The 19083-nt window shown below is 34.1% G+C and overlaps 1 protein-coding gene across 1 annotated transcript; it reads left to right on the plus strand.

The window, feature by feature from the left end:
* Positions 1-4830: 4830 nt before the first annotated feature.
* Positions 4831-16338, plus strand: LOC133303798 (uncharacterized). Its single transcript, XM_061503773.1, has 9 exons — positions 4831-4974; positions 5097-5289; positions 5533-5614; positions 5809-5884; positions 6554-6634; positions 7260-7396; positions 10512-10764; positions 13790-13853; positions 15313-16338. The coding sequence occupies exons 2-9, from the start codon at positions 5118-5120 to the stop codon at positions 15942-15944; spliced, it is 1497 nt and encodes a 498-aa protein (XP_061359757.1). The 5' UTR covers positions 4831-4974; positions 5097-5117; the 3' UTR covers positions 15945-16338.
* Positions 16339-19083: the final 2745 nt, after the last annotated feature.

Below are 19083 nucleotides of genomic sequence, written 5' to 3' on the forward strand. Positions count from 1 at the left end.
CTCCCTTATTTATTACTTTTGTTGAGATATATAAAATCATTAACGTAGCCTCACCCGTCAGCTTAAGTTTTTGGGTTGAATTGGTTCTTTACATGATATCAGAGTCTCGTGTCCCGGGTTCGATCCTCTGCCTCCCACTTTCTCTTGTGGAATCTCTTAGCATAAGTAGGTGGGTCAGTGCATTGTCCACCCTTCAAATTGGACTCTCGTGTGAGGGAGCGTGTTGAGATATATAAAATCATTAATATAGCCTCACCCATCAGCTTAATCTTTTGGGTGGAATTGGTTCTTTGAAACTTTCTTTATTTTTCTTTTGGGCTTTTTTTAAGTCTGATTTTTTTGTTTTGGTATATTTTTCATTTAGTTTAATTTTTGACTTATTTTATAGTTTAGAATTTTTTTTAATATATAATTAACTTAGCTTAATTTATATGTAAAACAATTTATAAGTACAATGTAATTAATTATGGGTTACTACATGTATTAAATATAAACTGTATTATATTTATTAAAAATATTATTTAATAACAAAACGTGTCCTAACATTTCGAAATTTAATATTTTTTAGAATTATTGTGTCACCGTGTCGTATCATATCATGTCCCGTATCGATGTCGGTGCAACATAGCGTGTGACGTTGATGATGTCTTTAAAATCTTTGATAAATTATATGTAGGATCTGAATCTAGTACTGATCCAAAAGTATCAGCGCTATCTTTTGTTTAGGTTCATGAATCTAAAGTGTTAGGTGGATTTATTTCTTTGTATTTTTTACTATTATATATATATGGGGTAGGTTTTTTTATACTAGTATAAGACTAACAACTAACAAGTCTTACACCGCATCTCAACCGTTGATAGTCGAAAATCATCGATTTGTATTTGTAGTATAATTAATTATTAATTAATTTTAATTAATTCGTATGACTTCCTAAATTATAACTGTTCGATGCAAGAAAATCAATGGTTGAGATGTGGTGTAAGACTTATTAGTCTTATACCGATATACAATGATCTTGATCCTATATATATATATATATATATATATATATATATATATATATATATATATATTAAACAATGAGGGTCTTACAAATTTAGACTATTATTTATTTTACTTTTAATCTTTTATGGTAAAAAAATTCAACATATTTGATTTTATAGGCCGGTTGGAAATCTGTCTCAAAAAATTGTTTTTTTATTTTCAGAAGAAAAAAGAAAAAAAAATATGTTTAATAAAGCCTGTTTTGTAAAAAAAAAAAATTGTAATTGTTTTTATTTTTAATTTTAGAATCAAATTCAGAAAATATATTTTAGTTATTTTTAAAGTAAAATATTTTTTTTTTGGTACATTGTCAGGAGGTATCCCCATTCAACCTTCTCCGGGTACCATGCCCTCGGGATACGGCCCGTTTGAGCTAGCCCCTCATTGTAACAGTGGGTGCACTAAGCTTCGCAACCGGAGAAAGGACGAGACTAATCCCCCAACCGAAGATTTTTTGGCTTATCCTCTGGCCCCCAAAGATTTTCCAAGAAACTGCTTGAGGCAGGGTTTGCTCCCTGCACCAAGCAATCCATTGGGAGCTCAGCTGCCAACTGAGCTACCCTTGGGGTTAAGTAAAATATCTTTTTTGGTTCTTAACAAATATAACAGGGCCCAAATTAATCCTTTAAAACGAAAATTGATTCGTGGTCCATCTGAATTCCAAAAGAGATCAAAGGGACTAAGATGGATCTTCTTTGAATTTCAGAGAGATTATGATTTTGATTAATTGAGTCTATTTTGAATTTTAGAGATACAACAAGTCAACTTTTTTTTAAGGTATTAAATTACGTCCCATAATTTATATTGAGGATAAAAAATATACTTTATTTTTATTTTTATTTTGTGTTTTAATTTTTAACTTTGTTAAAGAAACTTGTTGCACTAACACGTAAAAAGTCAAATACACATGCGGATCCTGATTTTTTATTTTTTTTTAACATCAGGATTCGCATGCGCATCCTAATATAAATCAAATTGCTACAAAAAATTTCATCTGCATCAACAGTAAAAGTGACTAACCATTCTTTATATATTCATAATCCAATTTATATCTACAATAAATTTATAGTACTCGTTTCTTATATGGGATAGTTTTTTTTGTATATATTTGGAACGAAGTTTTTAAAATGATTTTTTTTAATGATCCTGTGTAACTAATATATTTCGTTTATTTACCAACTTACAGGCATATTTATCTAGTTTAATTATTTTTTAGCCAACTTTGTTACAAATATAATAGTAAACGTGGTTTTTTATACAAGCGGTTTTTAAAATTATAGACAGATATGTTATTAATTCGAGGTAGGATATTCTTACTACTAATTTTTCTACTACCATTCCACTACCACTTTAATTACCATTGGATTCAAAAGTTATTTTTTCTCTCTCTCTTCATTCAACTTTTACTCTAATCCAATGATGATTAGAGTGGTAGTGAAGTGATAGTAAAAAAAATAGGTAGTAAGAATATCCTAACTCTATTAATTCTATGAGTTTGTTTTTTCTAAAGTTACTTTAGATAACTTTATCTAATGTTCATCGAAACGACGTCGTTTTGGGACGGAAATCTTGATATTTTTGTAATTTTAATTTATTTCAGGGTTATAATAGTCTTTATCATTCTAATTTTTTTAATTTTTCAATCTTAAAACGACGTCGTTTCGATGAACATTAGATAAAATTGTCTAAAGTAACATCAGAAACTTTTTTCCCTAATTCTATATATATTATATGTAATTCCTGGTTGTGATTACTTGTGAACGTAATTATTTTTTTCATTGTAAACTTTATGTTTTAAACTATTTATCTTTTCTCTTCTGTGACCCAATGGGTGCAGCTCAGTTGGTAACTTGGCGCTGAGTTAGTGGGGTTGGATATGTGTTCGATTCCCGCTGAATGCATTCTTGGGGAGGGGGCTGAACCTTTAGCCATCACTGTTCCCCCGCACTCCGGATTAGTCTCATAGCCGGCTCAAAGAGTCGAAGCTCGTGGGGATACCGGAGGGAGCCAACTCGTCTCAAAGAGATAATTAGGGTTGGGTAACTCCAAAAAAAAAATCTTTTCTCTTCTGTTTTTTTACCATTTGAAGTTATAAATTATTTTTAACTTTTAATGAAAATTTTATCTGTTAAATAATTTTTCAAGATTACATCCAAAATCATTCAAATAATTCATTAACCTCAAAACTCATTCAAAGAATCCATTAATTCATTTCAAGATTAAGGGGTATTGAATTAGGATTTTAAAAGATTTTTTTGAGATAAATTTTTTTACAGATTTTAAAAGACTATTTAGAATTGGAGGGACTTTAAAGACTTTTTTAAAAGATTTTTTTTACAAGCAAGATTTTATAAGGTTGGATTTTAAAGTATTTTAATAGAATTTATAAGATCTGAGAGGACAATAAGGATTTACAAGATTTGAAAGGACAATAAGAATTTTTAACAAATATTCAAAATTACAAGAGTTAATAAAAAAACAAAGAAATGCAATGAAATTAATAAAAAAAGTAAAATCTAATATAATTTTATCAATTAATCAAACATAATTTAATTTTTAACAAACATTCAAAATTACTAAGCAACAGCTTTTCACATATCTAAAGTTATACTAGTCCTCCATGCATTACTATTTTCTCGTTCTTGTTCTTCGGTTTGGCCGTTGAAAATTATCTTCTTCATTTGGTATCAAAGTTATGCATATATGATTATAAGACCCAAATTTTTTAATTATTAAAATAATTCTAAATTTACATATAGAACCTAAAGTTCATGATAAATTTTTGTTTGGAATTTTTTGTAATTGATCTTAAAAACCTTGAGAATTTTGTTCTATGTGATGAGAGTTTTCTAACCATATAATATACATATTTTAATGGAATATTCTAAGAAAATTTCGAATATGAATTTTTGAGTTTTATTACATAAAAGTTTAGAAAATTTCTAAACTTTTTTTTCAACCGATACATTGAAACCTTAAATTGCTTTGGAGGTTTTTGAAAAATAATTTTTTAGTTATATATTGATACAAAGATTGTTTGAATTTTTTCCTACAGTGAAGAAATTTTTTACGAAATATAGGGGTCATGTTATGAAAGTCTCAATCTTTCTTTAAATTGATATTGTTTCATTGATATAAAACGAAAATTAGTTTGAGGGTTTTAATTCTCCTGTTATTTTTCTACTATTTTATTTTGCTCTTAATACAAAAATCACATCTTTTTGCGCCAAGAAAAATCGCAACCTATAATTTAAAAAATAACTTTTTAAACTTCTAAAATTTCTCAAAAATATCCTGTTTTGAGATAGATTATATTAAAATCTCGTTAGTTTGTTGTTTCTAGGTTATTTTGTGATGAAAATCGCTAAAAAAAAAGTTATTATTGAGTTTTGACGAAACTCTCGTGGCGGAACTCGATTTCGAGCAGATCAACATGCAAAAGGAAGAAGAAAACACTGCAATAGATAAATATCAAGAAACCTAGAGGTTGTGAAATTGTGGGAGAAACATCCTATTTATATTTCTTACTAAAAAGTCTCACAAAATTCACACTAATAAAAAATCTATTAAAATTAGTAGATTTTTGAACATCACAGAATTGTTTTTTAATTGTTTAAAATCTTGACATATTTGAACAGATTTTAAAATAATTTTTTAAAATCTTAATTAAATACCACATAATTTTTTTTCAATCCATAGAATCCCAATCGAATACTCATGGATTTTTTAGTCAATCCCCAATCTAATGCACCAGCTCGTTGAACCGCTGCGTTTTGTCTAAGGAAAAGGGTTCGCCCACCCCAAATTCAATTCGAAGCTGAGCTAGGTTTCTAGGGTTCCCATTCCTCTCAGTTGCTCTGCAATTTCTGCTCCGCCACGCCGTACGACGTCGTTCGCCGCGAACTTATCGTTTCTTCGTTGCTCTTAGGGTATGTTTTTCTTCACAATTCTCTTTGCGCTTTGTTCTGAGAGAGAGAGAGAGAGAGAGAGAGAGAGAGAGAGAGAGAGCTATTTTCAGTGTGATAAAATTTTCATGTTATTGAAATTGAAGGAAAAAGGAGGTTCATTGGATATGGATGTTGATGAGCATTTGAATGCTGTTGGAGATTCTGGTTCTGAAGCTGAAAACAAAAGAAGTGATTCTTTAGATAACGAGAACAAGTCATGCCAAGCTGAACCTGAGGATTTGCAAGTTGGTATTGAGTTGACGGAGACTGTTACCATGCATGCTGAGAATGGAAGATGTATCCTTCTATCAATTCCCAATGAAAAGATGTTCTTTGAGGTTCTACTAGTTTACTTTACATAAGTAAATTAGATTTTTTTATGTACTTAGTGCAATTTTTGCATCTTAATTATTATAATCTGTTTTACTTATTGCTTGCTTGGATTAGTTCTATGCAGTCATCTTCCTAGTTCTACTTCAATACTGTTTTGGAACAGTTTTATCTCCTGTTATTATGTGATCCCTTAACATGATATGTTAGCTGTATCAGGTGCTAAAAGAGCTCGGATTACTGTTGATGAACATCAACCTTCAGTTCATTTCGTTTATAGTTCCCTAACAAGGTTTGTTGTATTGCCTCCCTTTTTACAAGTTATTCAAAAGTACAATGGGGTATGGTCTATATATCCAAAGTGAAAAAGAAGAAGAAGAGCTATATATGTTGTTTTTTTATTTATTATTATTTAATGTTAGATTGTACGTTCCTGCAGTATGGTTTCCTTGATTGATATTTTGCCTTGTGTTTGAACACTTTCAGAGCTAGTAGAAAGAAGCTTGAGGAACTACTACAACAGTGGTCGGAATGGCATGCTAAACACATTACTTCATCCAATGTAAGGCCAATTATTTTTCATTTTTCATGGTGAAAGAAGATTTTTCTTAATAGTAAATAAATGAGTAAATATAGGATAGAGAATAAAATATCATGACAAGAAAACATGGAAAAAGAACGAATGTGTGAATATAAGTATTTGAAATGAAATTAGAGTTTGAACAGTTATCATTGTTGAGCTGTAATCCAAATAATGACTAATGATTGACAAAGAAGCACAAATACAAAGACGTGCTTACAATCAATTAAAAAACTATATGACCATTGCAGGTGAGGGTGCTTTCAATTTCAAATTAAGCCTGAAGCTTGTTTTTGATGCATGGCCAATGATTTTGGCATTGATGATGAGTTGTGATTCTTGGTCTTCAGACATAATAACCCTTATCAAAATGTGGCAATCCGACAAATCTTTATTTTCTGGAGATGATTATATATCACGCGACAGAAAAATGACTTTTGTTTATAATTGGCTTTAGACTTGAGATTGACACAATATTGTAAAAATTTACCTGTAGATAACTCGAGTGATTTAGAGAACATCCAATGGAAGGATTCTTAAAAGTTTGGTGTATTGGCAAGGAAATGAATGGCAAATGTGCTATTAACAAATGCAGTTTTGCTTTTTTAGTTCTCCATGGAATGAGATAAGTTTATTATGTTTTCTGTTCAGGATCCTAGCGAAGTTTTGGAATCTGGTGAAGAGACTTTTTTTCCTGCTCTACATGTTGGACTTGAAAAGACCTCTTCCGTGGTAAGTTTACTTAGTTTGTTCAGTCTGTTTATGCGAACCTGGAAAATTGCAGGTTGTGGAGCTTTCAATTCCACTGCTAGGAAACTTTTCTGTCACTAGTTTCAAGTGTTAGGACAGCTGGAGTTGTTCTTGGATTGTCCAATTTCTTTCATGGTCTAAATCTGACTTATCTGGAATAAAGGTTTTAGTTGTGGCCCTCAACTGCAACTACGTGCAGTTGGTTGTATTAATAGGGCTAAGGTTACAGTAGCCATCGCGGTGTGAATTCTGTGTTTTGTAAAAATTGCCTCATCCTTTATTAATATTCTTTGTTTTTAACTCTTCTTCAAGTGTGACATTTGTTCCATCATCGTTTTATCTTTATTAATTTTTATTTGGCATTCATGCTGCCTTTTCCTGATTTCCTTTATTTCTAACTATTGCATCGTGAGAATTGTAGGGTTGTTGTGGTAAGCCTGTTTGAGTAATAGCTACGCCATTAACCATTATGAGGATAACAGACATGATATAGTATTAGCTAATACACACCCGCATTGTCTTATTTTGAGGTTATTTATGTTGCAATGTAAAAAGGAAATGTTTGTTTGCAATGTCATTATTTTTTTACGATTTCTTTGAATTGCAGTCATTCTGGATGGAGAACCAGACAAGAAATGATAAGAATAAAGATTTCATTCCTTTAGATGGTGATTCTGTGCCTCTATATGATCGCGGATATGCTTTGGGATTGACTTCAGCTGATGGTTCAAGTAATGTGGATGGGTATGCCCTGTTACTTGTATTATCTTAGGATGAAATTATAGGTGCACTTAGCTTACAAGTTCTAGTGGTTCATGTTATCATGTGATGTTTCAAATACAATATTATGAAATATGACTAGTGGAAGTATCTGCTTTGTATTAATATCATGATTAGCCTGCTAGCTTGTTTTTTGGTTTTCCAATTGTATGTTTCCCGGCATATAGAAACCTTTTCTCAGAGGCTCAATAAAATCCTCAATCAGTTTTGTTACAGAATTTGTTCTTTCTGGATCTTCTGTACTGCAAAAATTTGTTTTTATTTCAAAGTTCTACTTTAAGTAGGTTTAGCATTAAACTACATCTTTATATGTCTTATTGGTGTCTTTATATTTTTGACAGTGTTAGATTGGCTTGTTTTTTTAGATTTTTTAAATGGTTGGGATGATTTCAGATGGAAAGCCTATTTTTAATTCTTTGTAGAAATGTTTATTTAGTTTTGCAAAATTTGAATTTTTGGTCCTATAGAAGGAAGAACATTCCAAGCCGACTAACAATTTTAATTCTTTTTTTTCCTTGTAGAATGGCTAACATTTTGTTCTATGGTACAAGGGCTTTGATTATGTGAATTATGTTGTTCTATTGGGTTATGGGCTAAGAGAAAAATGTTTTATTGGGTTAAGAGGTCAAATTTTGGGAATATGGGAACTTCTCTGGATTCTTTATGGTGCAATTGAATTTCAGACCTTTTTACATTGCTTTCACTTCTTATGTGCTTTACTTTTTTTTAGCGTCTTGATTTAACATTTAGATTGCATGCATTTTTGTGTTCTGGTGGTCTGTTACTAATTCTAAGGAAGCTTTTAAATTACTTATTTTAAAGAGTGTCTGATGGGCTAGGATTAGTGGGCCCAAGTTTAGCAATGCAAAATTAGTTAGTTAGCTAGTTTGTTAGGGAAATTATTCTAGAATATTCCTAAATAATAGGATATAAGGAGGGGGTGTGAGAGTGTGAGGTATTCATGTATTCAGAATATTTGGAGTGGGGTTTTGGGAAAGGATCTCTTGGGATCTCTTTGGCCTAGGTATTTGGCTTTAGAGTGAGTGAGGTCTTTTGGTGTTTATTTTCTGTATTTCCTTTATATTTTCTGCAATTTATCCTTGTAAGGAGCTTGTCTCCATTTATATTTCTGCAATTTCTTATGAATAATATTAGGTTCCATCAATTTGGTATCAGAGCACTTCCGATCTAGGGGTGTTCTTGATCCAGATCTGAAAAAAAAAAAAAAAATGAAGTTCAGATTTACTGATGTTCCAAAATTCTTTGGAGAAGAAAGAGATGATGCTTGGGGATGGCTGATCGATTTGGAACAATATTTCCAGATCGAAGGAATCAATGAAGATCAAAAATATAGGGAAACGGTGAGAGGGCTAAGAGGGAGTGCGTTCAATTGGTATCAAGGTTGGAAGTGGTTGAATCTTACCGCAAACTTGAAGAAGTTTGAGAAGGCGTTCATAGAGAAATATTTACCGGAAATTTTATTGGTAGATGATGGAGAAACAGATCCAGCAATTGATGGTGATAAAGTAGCAAAGGAACAAATCAAGGAAGGCAAAGAGAAAGAAGCAGTAACTTTTGCTAAAAAAATAGAGATCGAAGCAAAGAAAGAAGAAACAGAAAAAAAGGAAGAAGAAACAGAAAAAGAAGAAAAAGAAAAAAGAAATAAAAGTGCAGAGGAAGAAGATGCAGCAGCAATGGCAATAGAAAACGAAACAAAAATCAGCAGAGAGACTATGACAGCGCTACAAATGGTATCAGAAAAAGAAAACACAGCTGAAGAACTAGAGAAAGATGAAGACGCGGGAAAGGAAGACGCAACAGAAGCAGAAAAGGGAGACGCAACAGAAGCAGACGACAAAGTCAGATCTGGAACAAGGAGACGACGCACGAACAGATCTGGAAACAGCAGGGAGACCGCGCGCGAACAGTGGCTACGACCACGAATGGAGGCAGGGGCAGCGGCAGGTTTTGCGGCTCACCAGAGACGGCCAATAATGAAGACGAGCTGCTGGCCGGATGCGCTTGACCATGAGCAACCCAAAGAAATAGAAGAAGAAGGAGGAGGGGAGGAAGAAGTAGACGCAGACGCAGAGGCAAAGGCAGAAGCTAAAAAAATACAAGACGAAAACAAAAAAAGAGAAAACCTGCAGCGTGAACAAAGCGTCAAAGAAAAGGAGAAAGAGAGAAGAAGGGCAGAGATGGTATTCTGGAAATTAGGTCAATTTTTTGGGTTAATGGGCTCGGCCCAAAATTATTTTATGTTAAGAAAAAAGAAGAAAAGTTATATCCAACCCATCAAGATAACTCCAGCTAGTTGGGTGGACCAAGGCCCAAAAATTGAAAGGGTTAAATCTGATTTAGTGCTTCAAATAGAAGTGGGCCAAGGCAAAAGCAAGCTAAATGGGCCAGAACTAGTGGATCAGTTCAAATGGATGCAATATGTGTGGGATTTTTCTTTATGCCTGAAACACACTAAAGTTAATGGAGCCTCCAAAAGACTTTGTTCTATGGGCAGAAATGCAATTAAAAATAGAACACTATGCTTCAAGCAATGGGACCCAGGTGGATGTTCAATTACATCCCCTATCATCTTCCTCACCTTGAGGACAAGGTGAATTTTGAAGGGGGAGTATTGATGGGCTAGGATTAGTGGGCCCAAGTTTAGCAATGCAAAATTAGTTAGTTAGCTAGTTTGTTAGGGAAATTATTCTAGAATATTCCTAAATAATAGGATATAAGGAGGGGGTGTGAGAGTGTGAGGTATTCATGTATTCAGAATATTTGGAGTGGGGTTTTGAGAAAGGATCTCTTGGGATCTCTTTGGCCTAGGTATTTGGCTTTAGAGTGAGTGAGGTCTTTTGGTGTTTATTTTCTGTATTTCCTTTATATTTTCTGCAATTTATCCTTGTAAGGAGCTTGTCTCCATTTATATTTCTGCAATTTCTTATGAATAATATTAGGTTCCATCAGTGTCTTGTTCATTAATGCTGTTGTCTATTTGTTGACAAAATATACTTTTAGCTTCCATCATGATGTTGTGCTTTCTTTGATTTTTATTTTTTATTTTTAAATATTATAGTGGTCTGGAGATCATTGATGCTGCTGCCCGGTGCTTCAATTGTGGTTCTTATAATCATTCGTTGCGCGAGTGTCCAAAGCCTCGTAACAATGTTGCTGTCAATAATGCTCGCAAACAACACAAGTCCCGACGGAACCAGAATGCTTCTTCCCGCAATCCAACTCGATATTATCAGAATTCTCCAGCTGGAAAGTATGATGGTTTGAGGCCAGGTGCTCTTGATGATGTAACACGTCAACTCTTGGGCATGGGGGTAAGAGTTATTGAAAATTCTGTTTTGATGTTATTTTAAGTATTATAATATATTTCCACCCTTAGTTCTTTACTATATTTTTTGGATTGAGAAAGAAGTTTTATTGAAACGACACGAGGGAAAATGCAACTAGGTGAGGATAGGACATCCTTCAAAGTCCAAAGTAGGAAAAACAAACTGATGATAATCAATAAAAAATCAGCAGTGCAGCAAAGCTGCCCAATCCGACTGCATATCGGAGATAGCATATCCCTTGAAACAGCCCTGAGAAGAACCCTAGAGGGTAGCCATGAACACAACCTGCTGATCTCATAAAAGGTTTATGATCAAATGTGTACCCTTATTAAAGAGTGATACATTCCAAAACCAAATGCTCCAATAGAGGACATACTTAGTGCTCACCAAGGAACCCTCAAAATGATTGTTCCTAAGTAAAGTAGCAGCCTTACAATGCAATAAATGTTTTATACTATTTCTGAGTTAGGACTACACACAAACATCAGGGGAAAGAGCAGTTCAGGGTCTACAAATGCGCAAAATGTCATTTGTGTTAACCCTGATAAGTCCTGCTGTCCATGCTAATTTCTTGATCTTTGAGGGAGCTTTGAATTTTGAACCATAACAAATCAAACAACAAAGGAATACCCAACCAATATTTATAACATCATCCCACATCAGATCCTTTAACTACACTCCTTGCAGCCACACCTCTGAAACACCAGGGCACCACTTCAAAACCATTAATTGACTGCAATCACCTCAATATAACTCAGTCCAATCTCTATATCAGAAAATTGCAAAGAACCAGCCAAAACACTAAAAAGCTACAAAGCTGCATGCTGAATTCCGAATTAACACGATGAACTCCACAGAAAAGTCACCAGCAATTCCAAATCAGAACTCCATACTTACGTGGACAATATAATCAAGCACATGGCTTGCCTACCAAAGCCAGGGCATCTGACACTATCATCTTCACTTTCTAGACCCAGTAATGCACACACATTATCTTCAAAACAGCCCGTGTGTATTTCTGTGGGTCACATCCTTATACATCATCAACATCAACATCAACAACACCTTTATCCAAATTAATTGGGGGGTCACATCCTTATACATGCTATAAATAAAATCCAGAAATTCTGATCTCCAGTCAGACCTATTGATGTCTCAAGTAAACAATACTGTGCACACCTATATACTGAGATTTCAGCAATAGAATTGGATCTAAACACCTATAGGAGAGCCCAGTAATGATCCAGAAAGAAGTAATCCAACTAAGATGAGACACTTTCCAGCTTCCAACCAAATCTTAGAACACCTACCAGAACCATCCAACTGGCCTTTTTTAAGTCAATCAAATTATGAGATTACCCTGGTAGAAAACCTGCTAATTGCAAATTGGCACCCAAAAGCGGACGCAATAGCAGCACCAAGCCTCAAAACCAAGAACTATACCAGAACCAGAGCCAAGACTAAAACAGAAATAAGTAATGTTGGAAACCAAATTAGCTATGTACAATGTTTGTGATAAGAACCTTGAGGTGCACCACCCCAAAAGCTAGCTCAAAAGGTGGGAGTGCCCAAGGTCTTATAAACCCCACATTAGTTGCCCATACAACCAATGTGGAACTCCAAGTCCCATACCTTGCAAATGGGTCCTAACAATTTGTCATAAAAAACAAACTCTATTGCTTCCTGTTTTCACCTTGCACTTAACTTCAATGCCACTACTTCCTGGCAGAAAAATGTAACTCTTGCAAGAAAGCCACAATCCATCGTGATGAACATTAGTTGCCCATACAACCAATGTGGAACTCCAAGTCCCATACCTTGCAAATGGGTCCTAACAATTTGTCATAAAAAACAAACTCTATTGCTTCCTAGTTTCACCTTGCACTTAACTTCAATGCCACTACTTCCTGGCAGAAAAATGTAACTCTTGCAAGTAAGCCACAATCCATCGTGATGAATTGATGATGTGTGACTCTATAGGTAGCATCACATCATAAACCAGAACATAGTAGTTAATAGCGCCGCGAGCCGCGCTGTATGGGCGTTGCGGTGCCTCGTCGCAAGAAACCGCTCCGCGCTGCACCGGAACGCAATAGTGGCCATTGCCATTGCATTTGCAGCCATATTGTTGTCATAAGGCAAACTGTTAATTTTGTCTTAAATTTAAATGTGTGACAGAAAAAATTTAAGGGTTTTTTAGTCTATCCATGTCGCTCTCTGTCACTTCTGCTATCTCTGTCTTTAAAAAATGTTTCTTTTTGTCATTATTTCTATCATATAGCTATTCCACTATTTTCGCAACCGCGACTCGCTATAACGCTATAACGTTTTTTGGGGTTGGCCGCGACATGCCGCAATCCGCATTTGATAACTATGAACCAGAAACTTAAGATCCTTAAATACATAATTTCATGAAAAGGTGAAGAGAGGAGTGGGAAATGGAAAATAGATTTGCTGAAGACTTGATAATGGAGTGTATTTCCTCATACTGAACCTAAACTTTTTAAACTAGACTTTGACAACCAAATGACACTTGTACAATTTGGTTTAGACTTTAGATGCACAAGAGGAAACCCTTCTCTTAACCTCTAAGACTTCACTTAAAGCTTTACACTAAATAGTCTTTAGCATACATATAGGTATATGTACATAATTTTTTTTAACAAAATATATATCAATTGAACTTGGTTCTACAAATTACTCAACCTTTGAATTGTAAATTGGATGTGTAAGTGTTAAAGTAAAAATATTGGAATAAATTATTGAATAGAATATGTTAGGTGTAGTAATTTATGAATTGCTTTTTCAACTGATGGTTTCTAAGCTTATAATAAAAGTGGCAGAATGGAAAAATTAGTTGTGTTGTGGTAAATAGTTTGAAAATTACACTATTTATAGTGTTGTTATTTTACTTTTGCTGGAGTATAACTAAACTTTACAATGGAGACTTCTGTGATGTGGCAGAATTTTTCAGTCTTTATGAAATTGAAAAATGTTCTCTGTTACGCAGGAGCTTGATCCACCTCCGTGGCTTAACAGAATGCGAGAAATAGGATACCCACCTGGATATCTTGGTAAAATACATTTCTTTGACCTCAATTACATCATTCTTGGGAAGAATAAAGTTGTATTTCTTGTTTTCATGATCACCTTGTAGAAGCATTGACAGTAAGCCAATTAAGTACGAAATTGTTCATATGACAGCCATTAGGGTAAGCTGTTTTATTGTCACTTGCAAGACAAAACACCTAACATTTGCAGATGGAATTCAATACAAATGGCGGTATGATTGTAATCGCATAGAATCTGATACTCAATTTTTTAACCCTGAAAAATGTTGATTGCATCTAATTGCATTTCATTTAAGAGTTAGGGAAGAGAGAGGAGAAAAAATGAAAGAATCTGAGAGAAAGTGTTTCTACTGAATCTTGTGTTGTTAAATCACACAGTTCGGAAGCACAGAACTGATATATGTAGAGTTCAGAGAGAAGCTTGTTACCCAAGCTTATCAGATGAGACAGTTACACTTAGATATGACAGTTCTAACAAAATAGCTTTGCAGCAATAGTTGCCAGCTGTACAGAGCTAAAAGCAACACATTTAATGTTAACCTACTACAATCAGATAGCATAAACGAAATACAAGGTAAATATATTCTTCTACTCTAATATCATTTTTAACAATACTTGAAGTTGTGCTTAGGGCAAAGACTAAAGATATTGATTACAATGTGATAGGAATAAAAATTATTTATTATAACGAAATAGGGATAAATCCCAAGTACAATGAACCAAAACACTGGTAATAAGATATAATTAGGATTGAGTACTATAGAACTTCGAGGGTCTGCAACCTCACATCCAAGGTATTTGAGAGGCACCTGATCTCCCCCAACTCCCAATTTCTAATACTCAATAGTCTCTCGTCACCTCTTCCTTCTACCATATTTATCACATATTACCCATAAATACATGATCACTCACCCTTAATAAAGGAATCAATCACCAATAATCACGTAGTCAATTATCCATAATCCATAACTACAAAATTGATCACCCATAATTACGTAACCAATCACATATAATTCGACACCATAAATACAGAATCACCTATAATTTATACGGAATCCTCCCATAATAATATCCCTTCATTTATTATGAACACTCAGCATTGTGAAGGTTGGTGTATTCCTATCGCATTGCCTGACACAAATGGTCATCTTGGGTTCTTAGTTGTGCATTGATATCTAATTGATATATATATTTTTTTTTGGTAAGCTCTAATTGATATTTTAAATTTAATGTTGTATGTATAAGTTTCCTGGATAAATTTTTGAAAAATCTGCTATGAGGTTGTTGCACAAGTTTCTTTCTTAACTTAATGAACTTGTGCTATTATTTATATATTTTAAGTTTCAATCTTATTTCTTTTTTTCTTTTTTACCTTTTTCTGATATATCCTTCATTCCTTTTCATTTTTTCTTATTTGATATATGAAATTAGTTATCTTCATAACTCATGTTTTTGAATTTAGATGTGGATGATGAGGATCAGCCTTCAGGCATTACAATATACACTGATAGGGAGATTTCAGAACAGGAGGATGGGGAGATTATGGAAGCAGATTTTTCAAAACCAAAACGGAAAATGACTGTTGAATTTCCCGGAATAAATGCACCTATTCCTGGAAATGCCGATCAAAGATTGTGGGCTGCTGTGACTGGACCCTCAAGTTCAGATGTTCCAAGAAACTGGTCACAGCATCGGTGGAATCAAAGTCCTGAATATGGCAGCAGAGGCTATTATCGAGAGCAAAGATTGTTAGGGGACTTCAGGGAAGATGGTCCTCCAGGGGACCCAGGATATAATTCATCCAAGTATAGTTTCCATCCTAGGTTTGGTGGTCATGATTCTGTACCAAGAAGTCCTTCGATGTCAAGGTCCCAATCAGACCGGAGAAGTCCTTTGCATGATGAAGAATCCCCAAAGCCTATTTCTTTCCATTCTCTTCATTATTCATCTTCAGAGAGGCTTCTTTCACCCTTGGACCGCGATTCCAGTAGGCGTGGAAGCTGGACGCCGGAAAGCCTTTTTGACAGAGACCGAGATCTTTCTTCTCGATTTAAGGACAAGTCAGAAGACCGTCACTATCGTAGTGGGAGGTGAGATGGCATCAACAATATCATATTGGTAGGTTGAAAAGGTACATTTCTGTCGTGCATACCTTGAAATTATTTAACCTCACCTTATTAGGGACTGCTGGGGTTGTACAAAGTTATAAGGAAGTTGGCAGGTTTAGCCATTTCTGGTATGTATGCACTCATCTTTAGGCTATATCAGCTGCAACCCCTGGATGTTCAGCCTGTGTTTAAAATCTTTGGAATAGAATATGGTTATTTGTAAAGATTAATTATCACTTCATTGTAGTTTTCTCTTTTTGTCTGTCTCTTTATCAGGGTATGTGGACCTATATCCAAAAGGAAATCCTTAGTGTCATCAACCCTAGAGTTCATAAAAACATGGTAGTTGCTGTTTGCCAATTACTATTATTGATTTGATAAATACGAAGGCAAGGCAATTTGTGATCTTGTGATTATGCCATTTTGAAATATTTCAAACATAATTGATTGGACTGGTGTAAATAAATTGGTCTAGAATGAACTGGTCAATTTTCGAACTGTGCGCATCGTCCCTTAGTTTATGGCAGAATCACTATCATCGAAGCACCAATTTGTTATTTTGAACCCTGAAAGCAAATTCTAAAAATTAAAATAAATATGAATCGAATGTAGATAAGGTAAAGGAAAAGATAATACAAAATAATGTCCAAGTGAAATAAGCAAGTAGAGTTAGATTAAAGGCACCAAGATCAAGAAGGAAGATCCAATAGAAGTAAAAATACCAGATCGATTTCCAAGAGGAGAGGAGGGAGGGAGGGGGGGGACCTCGTATATTTTACAAGGTACTTTTTATTTATCAATGCAAAGTGGTGTTCCGTCATTAATTTAAACTTATATTTTTTAGAAAAACAATTAATTTACCAACAATGGTTCAACTTGTAAAGAGTTTGTTTTCCTTAAGTAGAAGTCTCAAATTCGAATATTGGAAATGTAGAAAATGGTTTTCGGAAAGCTGCCCCTTATAAATGGTTCAGACGGTGCTTGAACCGAACTAATTGGATAACCGATGAACCTGCTATGGATATATCAAATAATAATAATAATAATAATAATTAATTTTTTGAATACTCACTACAACCCTGCTTCTTGCACCTTGCAGTTCTCAGGCCCAAAATCTGTTTGCTCTTGTGGGCTTAGTATCCATGGGTTTGGTTTGGGCTGAGATGAGGCTTAGTCCAATCAAACTATAAACCTTTGGTTAGATATATTGGGCCAAAGCCTAAATATTTTTTTGATTTTGCAATTAGGGTTTCCGCAGAGAAAGCCTAAATATTTGGATGTGATTTGTGGTTGTGTATTTGTTTTTAGGAAAAGTGTTTGTACTTTTAAATGACACAACTTACATTATTTTACTCTTATAAAGAGGTAGGACCCATACTTTTTTTTTTGTCCACTCCCTCTTCCCCTTTATTTATGTCTTTCTCTCACTTAAAATGACACAACTTTACAGGCACTTTAACCCATTGGTTTTTTTTTTTTGGGTTTTAATGTATCAATTTAGTATTTGATTCACAGTATTTACCAATAGGGTTGTTGAGTGACGCAAAGGGGACCCAGCGACACTGAGTGACGCCCCCTCCCCTGGGGCACTCATAGGATTGTTCTAAGTGGCACAATTTTGTTAGTTATGTTACCGTAAAACTTCAGAAGATCGTAACTTTTGACTCGGGTATCCAAATTAGATGATCTTCCGAAGTTTTACAGTAATGGGACTAACGAGATTGTACCACTTGACACAATCCTATGAATGCCCCAGGGGAGGGGGGCGTTACTCAATTGAAAAAAAAAAGAATGTGTGAGTGACGCGGGCGGAGGGTTGTGACACTCAGTGCCGCTAGGTCCCCCTCGCGTCACTTAACGACCCCCATCAGTAAATACCGTGAATTAAATACCAGATTGAAAAATTAAAGGGGTACAAACCCCAAATGAGTCAAAGAATTCAACTTTACATCATTTAAAATGGTAATACTTTTCCTATTTTTTTATAATAAATATTTATATCGGACTGATATCATTAATAATAGTTCATTGGTCCGGCTATCAAAGAATTAAGGTTAAATTAGTTAAGTAAGACAATAGCTTTGGATACATTTGGGAGTTTTTTTTTTGGTTAGCAGGGAAATAGCCCAGGGAACACAAAAAAACTACATCAGACTAACACAACGAGAATGTCTTACATTCTATAAAGCACTGACACTTCAAAAATTCTAACGTATCGTGCCCGACACTTTCTGACATTCACCGACACTCCGACACTTCTCGACACTCCAATACTTTTTGCAAAGACTCAAAAAAGGTTCAAAAGTTATGTTGCGTTGCATTTTAAATTCCAACTAATTTTTTTTTTGGTATTCGAATTCCAACTATTAGATTCGTTAGATTACGACTACGATTTTATTGAGTTTAATATAAACATTTGAGATATATTATGTTTCTTTGCAAAATTGAAGAGTATTATAAGTTTAGCTTTATTTTTTTGTTAAATTATTGAATACTAAATGTAATATACACTACATAAATTAAAAAAATATATAATATTAAAATGTGTCCTAACGTATCAAAATTTAACAGTTTTAAAAATTAACTTGTCGGAGTGTCGTATCATGTCGTATCCCGTGTCGGTATCGGTCCAACGTAACTTACATTAAAGAGATCTGCTAAGTAATTAAATCTAAGTCCTATAGGCATGTAATAAAAAGCATTATGGTCTTCCATGGTGTCATGTAAGAGGATAATTGGAAAGGCAGATCAGCACAAGAATTAGCTTCTCTATATGTGTGCTGCAATTTAACACAACAATCTGTATTCAGCCAAGCACAAATGGGAGATAATAGATGGGTCTCTCGAATAGAATTATCATATTTGGTAAGCAAAGTGACTATGGTGAAAAAGTCACTTTTAATAATAACTTGGTGACGTCGAGTAGTCCAAGTCATCCCTAGTCCTTTTAGCGAGAAAAACTTCAATGCACTGGGACCTCCGAACTCGGCGATCCCTTTTATTAAAAAGTGAAAAAAAAAAATCCCAAGTTTTTTTTTATATTTATTTTTAAATCTTAAAAAATTTCCTTTTATATTAAAAGGGAATAGCAAGTTCGGTGATCCCACTACATTAAAGTTTTTCTT

The sequence above is a fragment of the Gastrolobium bilobum genome, unplaced genomic scaffold, assembly GCF_033153095.1.
Source record: "Gastrolobium bilobum isolate Gb01-03AN ecotype WA unplaced genomic scaffold, APGP_CSIRO_Gbil_v1 utg23138, whole genome shotgun sequence".
NCBI lineage: Eukaryota > Viridiplantae > Streptophyta > Magnoliopsida > Fabales > Fabaceae > Gastrolobium > Gastrolobium bilobum.